At 30.6% G+C, this 8,968-nt stretch overlaps 2 protein-coding genes across 4 annotated transcripts in view; both read right to left on the bottom strand.

Annotated features, from left to right (window-relative positions):
- LOC100746471 (pro-corazonin) overlaps positions 1-3,184 on the bottom strand; it is a 4,957-nt gene extending 1,773 nt beyond the window's left edge. Inside the window, exon 1 of the mRNA XM_003493952.4 lies at positions 3,076-3,184. Within this exon, the coding sequence (XP_003494000.3) occupies positions 3,076-3,168 (93 nt within the window). The 5' untranslated portion in view covers positions 3,169-3,184. The remainder of the gene's footprint in view (positions 1-3,075) is intronic.
- Positions 3,185-6,515: 3,331 nt separating this feature from the next.
- Positions 6,516-8,317, bottom strand: LOC100746356 (mitochondrial fission regulator 2-like). Of its 3 annotated transcripts, none has more exons than XM_033324048.1 (5): positions 8,043-8,317; positions 7,641-7,828; positions 7,430-7,551; positions 7,123-7,360; positions 6,516-7,023 (listed from the first exon to the last, which is right to left on the bottom strand). In XM_033324048.1, the coding sequence occupies exons 1-5, from the start codon at positions 8,049-8,051 to the stop codon at positions 6,864-6,866; spliced, it is 717 nt and encodes a 238-aa protein (XP_033179939.1). In that variant the 5' UTR covers positions 8,052-8,317; the 3' UTR covers positions 6,516-6,863. The 3 variants fall into 3 exon arrangements, with proteins under 3 accessions (XP_033179939.1, XP_012248000.1, XP_003493999.1); XM_012392577.3 differs by having other exon boundaries at positions 7,430-7,566; positions 8,177-8,314; XM_003493951.4 differs by having other exon boundaries at positions 7,430-7,566; positions 8,043-8,309.
- Positions 8,318-8,968: the final 651 nt, after the last annotated feature.

The following is an 8,968-nucleotide window of genomic DNA, read 5'->3' as shown; positions in this document are numbered from 1 at the left end:
CTTTCTCTTTTTTTTTTTTTTTTTTTTAATTATCGAAATATTAAAAATTAAACGAAAGAAAGAAAACTTTGTAAAATGCTTTTTGATGAATGCACGAATTGGCGTACGTGGTCGCTATCAACGAAATAAATATAGTTGCGTCGAAAGAGATTTCATTTGACGAATCGGTATCGGCTGTCTATTAGCGAAACGAGGCAACGTTCTTCCGTAACTTTCTATCTTTCTCTCAGAAAATTGCCGTAAACCACGCTTTACGACATTTTGCACACGTTTTTACGCTATCGACGAAATACAGAAGGAAAATGCCGAGTTCTTAAGCAACGATTTACAATCGAACATGGTATTGCACGTGATGCAACGAGGAATTAAACGGAACAATTGGCCATTGTGAAACTCGCCGGCGCAATTTTCGCCCCGTGCAAACGAAATCGCCGATGGAACGTCGCGAAGTATAATGGACGTGGTCGTGTGCACGGGACAACTTGAATACGATGGAAATTTAATTACGAATCGCGCAGATTTAATTGCAATATCTTCGCTTAAATCTTTTGCTATCGACATTCTAATTTGTTCGTTTAACGACCACTCTGCAACATTTATTTCCAGGTACCGCGCTATCGCAGGATTTTTATTCTATCGCTATACGCATAATACTATGCTGTTACTATGATTTATCGGAAAATAATATCGATTTTCGTCGTAGCGTTTTAATCGTAGGACAAACGATTGGCTCGTCGCTTTTCCTATTGAGAAATAATGTAAAGTGATTGACCGAATAATAGAAGATATTCGACCGGTATATGCTTTATCTTCTTATACCAAATTATTCGATTTGTTCTTTCAGAGCTTTGAAATTTTCCTCCACTCTCTGTTTGATTAATCGATACACAGAATATTCGCATACAGTTTACGATGCATCTCGTCGTATCGCGACTCCATTCAATTTACTGACCGGCTACTTGGTCGCTGAATTTTATTCGAATTTCATTGAATTTTATTTACTTCTCATCGCACACGCGATTCTGTAAATTTACGAGGAAACTTCGATATGGGAAGGCGAACTTTGAAAATATTCGATGACTACGCGCACAACGAACTCATTCCATTCGTCGTTTTCCAAATTAGCTGACCGACTGCTGCTCGATCGGCTAGTTAATCTCGCGAAATGATAAACGTGAGAGGAGAAAGACGGCTGTCGAATGTTACCGTGCATTTACTTAATATTCACGCGTCTCAATCGAAACTGCTTTAATGGCTACTCGTCTGGAAGTCGATTCCTCTTGCAAACGCTTCGGAAGGCCCGATGAAGAAAGAGAACGAAGAAGAACCAGTCGTTTATCTGGCCGTTCGCCGACATCTACGTACACGCGGCGTCACGTGAGGTTTTTTCGAAAAATTTTAGAGTACCCTCGTACATTTCCACGTGCTAATTTTAAAGGAACCATTAACGCTACCCGCGTCCCCGGTCATTAAGATAAGAGTAAGTGCTACTAAGTGTCCCGTGGATAAGAGACGTGACCAGCATCTCTGTCGCATAGAGACGAGCCATTTTCGAGCGTGTCATCAAAACGACGCGAAACAGGTCCCCGTGTTTCGCATTGTTCGATCTTGCACGATGACGGCGAGTATAAGATGGAACGTTTATTTCAGCGAAGGACTTGGTGGCCGATTAAACTGTTCCGAATATGAATTCATTTAAACGAGAAACCCTAAGCAGAGCAGAGAATCGATGAACTCACGCTCTACCTATAAACCGGAAATTATAGTATGTTGGCTAGCAGTAAACCAGGTGCTTACGTATTTCTTATTCGACGCATTCAGATAAATGGAATATAGGAGTGTCTATGATTCTCCCGTGAGAATTCAATTGCTACGAGTCTTTTACATGTGTAAAATCACATTGATTATAAAATTGAAAAATTTGGAAAAATTGATTTTTTTATTTGTTCATGGAGGATCTTGCGTGGCAGAGTCGGGTATAGCGTAATTTGAATGAAATCGATCACAAACATCAGATATTTACGATAGATATCTTAAGAGATAAATAGCATTTCTATTTTTCTTCGCAACTGATTTTCTTCCTTTTACAAAAATGTTTCTACTCTCCTGGTTACTTCGACAATCTCGAGGATTCTCGTTACATCTGTCTGGCTCGATCGAAGATTATTCTTTGTTACAATCGCGTGCAATTTATTGTTTCGACGATCATTAGCCTCGCTCGTCTTGCTTCAATAAAAGTACATTTATTACGTATTATTTTGCATCCTGACGGCTCTATTATCCGCACGCGGTTCCTTAAATTTGCTTCACGAGAAACGTAGTCCAATTTCCTTGATTGTATTCCCTCTTGCTTTTTCTTACCTCGCTGTATCTCGCCAAAAAGCTGTTTTGAAATAACGTTTCTATCCTACCTTGTATAATTCTACGTAATTTATTAATTATCTAAAGACTAAGTAATTTTGTGTTCATTCGAGATTCATTTTTATCGCCAAGTTAAACTTGAATGATCAAGATGCTCGATTTCGAAGAATTCTTACTAACGAGTAACGATAACGATAAATGAAACACATTTCGACTATATTTCATCGAAATTTTTCACAAATATCTAGAGTGCCTGATTTTTATTACAAACACTTGATCGATATAAGCGAATGAATTAAAATAAATCGGTCTTTAAAGGATGTTCTTTGCCATTGTCGGAAATTAGGAGATCTCGTATAATTTTTACACGCGATAACCGAGTTATCGAGTATCGGACGAAACAACGAAAATGTGGCCGTATTCTTATTACGCAATGTGGATAGAACATAGACTAAACAGATAACTAAGTCCCAGATCGTTTCATTCGCGATAGAAATACCATGTAGACGTCCCATATAATTGTAATTTAGATTTCGTTTGCTTTACATTATGAATAAGGTAGATGTTATCTTGCGAATTATTTAAAATGCGAGATACGCAGGCAAACAAAATTCTAATATTTAAATACCACGTTCTCACGAAACAGATATTTTAAAATTGAACAAATATAAATGGAAAATGTATTCGCGATAGAAATGATAGGGCTAATGTTACCTTAAAAGCTCTGATACAACGTCCCAACGTCTGGCAAACACCGGAAGCACCTCGAAGAGCACAATATTGCAAATTCAAGATACTGTGAACCATGATCCTTGCAGGCTGCTTTATATAAGGAAATTCTCTCATACCCTTCGTTCGTAAAACTCATTAAAACACCCCTTCTCTTAGTCGTTTATACGATATTATTAAAAGTTTGGGATATCTATAGTTCCTATCAATAAGTGATAACGAAAGCAACAAAGTCGCTAATTATCGTTAGGTAACATCATCATAGTGAGCTCAGCAAACCGTAGGAAATTTTATAATAAATCCTTATTGAGAAGCAAGAAGTTTCTAAGGGGTCATTAAAACCTTAAAATAATCGTCTCGCTGATAGTTGCCGAAAGAACAAACGATACATACGGAAAATTTGATTTTAAGACAATGGAATGAATACTCCTGCGAAAATGTGATTTTCTCGATGCTTTGCAACTGTCAGAAACCTTTTCTATCTTCTATATTTTTTAATCAGGTGCGATAACTGACTGTTAGGTTTGACAAACGTTATATTCGTGGGTATTAAATAATATATCTGATCGAATAAAGGCTACAAAGTGGAATATATATAAAAGTAAAGATATGAAATAAATGAACAAATTTAGAAAATGATGCCTGACTGCAGATTTCTTAATCAGGTATCATTGGCTAATTGAATGTAATAATAATATACACAGGGGAACTCGAATTACAAAAAATGAAACCTGGCGGGTTCGTCGCATTACCTTGCGATGTATCTTTCATTCGGCCAACGCGTCCTTTGTTCTCTTGGATGAATCTTTTTGATGAAGAAATTTCAAATAAAGACAAGGAAGACGATTGTCTGATGATTACGAGATAAAAAGTGGAGAAATATTTTATTCAAATCATGGATCCAAAATTTATCTAATCGAATAGAAAATAGAAAGTAGTAGAATAGTTTTTGAAAGTGTTAAAATTCTGAAAACTTTCCAACAAAACTAATATGAATCCAACAGGTTTTTATTTTCAGCGATATGGGTTCAACGATTGAGCAATACCCCATTATATGATTTCTGCGTATACTCAACATACACAAGTTTGGCTGTATATTATTATTATGTCATCCGACAATATATAATGCGTTGAACCACATTGTACGATAAGATTTCCAATAAAAAAATTATCAATTTTTTTAAAATATATCGCCATCGAAATTAATCGCCAAATATATTCCAAATATCAGTTTTCTAACTGGTCTGGAAGTGGATGAAATTTTGCTTACAAAACTTCACCAACCAGATAGAGAAACAGACAAGTAAGCTAGATAAAAGCGACTAAAAATCAATGTCATCAATTTTATCAATCAATTTAAAAATCATTTCACAGAAAAATGTATATAATATTATAGGTATTAATGTTAAATAATCTTATAGGTATTAAAGATGTTAATAAGTATATTCCTTTTAAGAACAAAATCAAAATTTTGATGTTATATGTACTTAAAATTTATTGTTAGGACCATTTTATTATTTCAATGGATAGTGCGCCTAGTGCAATAAATAAATACATATATACATACATACATATAATATCATTTTATTATTTCAAATTAATTAAACTTGTTAACATGATCTTCTTATCTAACTAAGATATTACATTTAAATAAATTATTGTTCTTTTATATATAGAATTAATTTAAACAATAAATTAAATATCCAAATAACTTATCATATCAGGACTGTCATTAATAGTCATTTTTTAATAGTCATTAATAGTCATTAACAGTCACATCATTTTCTGATAGTATATATATCTACATATATATATGTGCTATTCATATAAATAAATAAATTAAAAGGATGTCATAATAACATTGTCAATGAATGCAATCAAATGTTCGTTAAACTAAATCCAATCTAGACAAATTAAAATATTAAATATAAAAAATTTAATGAATTGTAGTCCTATGTAAAAAATAGATACAGGAAAAGTACACTGTTTATTGTTTAACAATAACCTTTATTTTTCAATCATTGATAAAAGCTTCATGTATAAAACAGATCTTCCATACGATCGTAATATCTTTAAGGTACACTCAGTCTCCAAAGTCTACTATCATATTCTTTCCAACTGAGAGTTACATTTCTTACACACATTCATGTTAGAAAATAGTCAAAAACATGAACTTTATGTCACTTTTATAAAGAATATCAAGAATTTAAAAATATTTCAAACTTGAATCAATTAAAAATCACGCTATAATCCTGGTACAATGAAGCAGTTCTTAAATTCTTTGCACGAGCTACTACTATTAAGTTGAATAAACTTAAACTTTATCAAACAGTGATATTTTAAGAACATCATATCAAAAGACAAAATTCGTGATCTTCGTTATGCGTTCTTATTATGCGTACACATACTACTGAGTATTCATTCATTTACAATTATGAAAACATGTTTCATAAAAGGAATTACATTAATTGTCCTACCCATTGTGTTAACAAGCCTGTGCTAATGTTTTCATCTATTAAGAATATTCGTACAGCTTTCTATGGCACAATCTAAAATATAAAGTCAATGGATGATTTTAATATCGCAATAAACTCATCTAGAAAACTAAACAAATAATTTTGAATAAGTTTACAATCATATAATATGGCGCTGCATTGTGCCTAAGCATCTTAAATTAAAATTATAATCTATCTTTTTCTTTCTACTAAAGAGGAGCTTAAACATGGTCTTCCTTTAAAAAAAGATTAAATCTAAATATATATATATAATATTGAGTTGCAAACTGTACCTGCATTTCTAATTGAAAATTCTATAATTTATGCATTTTTTACAAATTTCATATAAAACATAAAATTATTATTATATATATTTGCACGACCTATATTTGGAATAAATTCATAATTAATAGTTTAAGAATTGCATCTCCTAAAAAATTTTTAAACTCACGCAACGTATATTAAACAATTCTTCTTTACCAAATAATTTTGTAAATTAAGATTATAATTACTTATGCATTAATTATTTCAGTCCACTATACAAAGTATTATAAAAACAAATTAAATAAATTCTTTGTACTTCTATATCCTATACCTTATAAAATAAGGAAACTCTAAAATAAATCATTCATAGTTATATAAACGTAAAAGCATAAAAATAGAATGGTGAACAGTTGCCCACAACTTCTTAAAAATAGATTCAACTCTAAGTTCAAGCCTAGTTTACTTATTTATGTTTGATTTTACTATATACCTATCTAAATTAATAAAAAAATATAAATTTTACGTATATAAAATGTGATATATACGTTCCAATAATTTGTCTTTTATAACTTTAATGAAATACTACATATTCTGTATTTACATTAAAAGTATAGTTAGATCATCGCTTCATGAAAATTTTAATATTATCTTATCTACCATTTTTTGTCAGTTTACAACCCAATATTTTTATCAGCGTCAGTATATAGAATACTATCTTTGGTTAGCTCATCTATATATGTTTTAATTGTAATAATGCTCTTTAAAAAAGATAGTATTACTTTCTAAAAATTAATTTGTAACACGAAACTAATATTTTTGTAAGTTTAAAAATGTTTGATACGTTCGTTTTGTTGCTTACATAATCCTGTAATGACAAATTGAAAATATTGCAGTATTTTGATGGTGTAAACAAGCTGATTAATCAAACATATTATCTTGTCATTAATATCATCCAAAATGTTACATGACACCTTCATTGTACACAGTGCACATTGAAAAATATTCAGTCTATTTTCACACATCACTTGAGAAAGAGTCATTCATTGTCAAGTTAGCTGAAGAATTTCTACTATCAGCTGAATTCATTGCAATATAACGTCTTCTAAGTATTTCTTGTAAATCATTGCATGGACTGTTGTCACGCTTTATACGAAGTGGTCGTCCTCCAGGTGATCTAAGAAAATATACACCAATAATATACACCATTCATTTATAAACCAATACAATTTATAACTGTATTAACAAATAATTATAAATGTAAAACATAATTTACCTAGAAATTGGCTTTAATTTAATGCTGTCAATGTCCTTCAATACGTCTGTCATAGATGTTTGAGAAGCAAATGGGCCTCTTTTGCGATCTTCAACTTTATGATCTTGTAAACTTGCTCTTCTTGCAATATGAGGAGTTGGTGGTGGTAGTGGTGGTGGTGGTGGAGGTGGGGGTGGTTGATTTGACTCTATTATATTTTCACTATCCATTCCATTTGTTAAAGAACCAGTAGATGTATCTGCACAAAACTTTAGTTAAAATAGGTTTGAAACATAAATAATGAAAAAGATATTATATATATACATACGCCTAGATTGTTTATTACTTTTAACTATTGCTGAAACTTGTTCCCTAAGTTCCTGAAGCTCCTGTTCCAGAGCAAGTAATCGAACTTCAGATCCAAAACTAATAGGCTCCAATAAATCTGGCCTGACATTAGACATTCTAATATTGAAACATTATCAAATTAATCTGTTGAATTAGTGGAAAAAAGAAATTCAATAAATGTATATAGAAACCTTGCAGGACCATATCCATTTGTATCTGCATAATTATTACTAGTTTCTTCGTTAATCATAGAACTTGTCATTGAATGTAAAGGTGTAACACTGACATATATTTTTGGTGGGGGTTTCAAAGGTAACATTGAACCAATTCTACGAACAATGCTCCTTCTTTTTCCATAATATTTTGGTGGTTCATTTATCTAAAACAAATATTAAAATTTTGTTTATTTAGAAGTAGATAAAATTGTTAATGAATGAAAAAGTATAACTAAATTTCTTTTAAATATCAATTTAAAATAAGAATGCATTTCATGTAAATTTGTTAAATATTATCAGTTAATGAATTGCATGGTTAGTAACACATGGTAATCATATACATACTCGCTTTCTATACAACAAAAAATAATTTCTTACCTTCGACATTATTTTTCGTTTTTCTATTTTTTATTTTGCTACCCAACTATTGAAATGAAATACTAATGTATACCGAACATTTAATAGAGTATATCAGGGCCATCCAAAATTCGAAATTAAAATAGCTTTCTTACCACTGACGCAAGGCCAACATCTGACGACAGGTTGTCGTAACTCGAAAGCGCAAACTCCAATGAAAAGCGGCTTTAAGTAAAACAATTGCAGTGCAATTACAGTTTTTATAGCAAAATTCACTACAATCCTTGTTTATTCTTCTTTGTATCTGTAATTGCAATCATAAAATATTCTTTGTATATACCAATATTAATTACAAATTAGTAATTTCTTAGAATATGATATTGCTGTCCATACACTTAATATTGTGTTTCATTTATTTTTATTATTTTCCAAAATCATAATATTTATTCGTAATAATAATTATAGATAAAGGAATGAAAAATTCCTTATACAATTTATAATAAATAATTATTATTTATAATACTAATTAAATAAAATAATTTGTAAAATATCGATAGTAATTAATAACCAGGAATTTTTAATATCAACGGTTGAAGTTATGATACTGTTACTGTTACAATAAATTATTATTTTCAAATAAATTAAATACTTTACAAAAATCTTCATGTTTTTCTAATTCTAATATCATATTCATGAACAAAATTTAAAAATTTCATGCATTAAAATATTAAATGAATGAAATTAATAATTTAATTTAAGAAATATTTACATGAAAAATATGTACTTCCAATATCCAATCATTTAAGGAAAATTCTTTGTAACAGTAATTTTATTTGTATTTGTTAATATCACGTTCTATTTCTGTACCAAAAACTTTTAACACATTTGTATCATATACATATGTTTGCTCCTCTTTTTCCCATATGATAAACAACAAACAAATCATG

The sequence above is a fragment of the Bombus impatiens genome, unplaced genomic scaffold, assembly GCF_000188095.3.
Source record: "Bombus impatiens unplaced genomic scaffold, BIMP_2.2 scf_1445, whole genome shotgun sequence".
NCBI lineage: Eukaryota > Metazoa > Arthropoda > Insecta > Hymenoptera > Apidae > Bombus > Bombus impatiens.
Note: the sequence above shows the minus strand (reverse complement) of the source record. Positions and strands in the feature narration are given on the sequence as shown.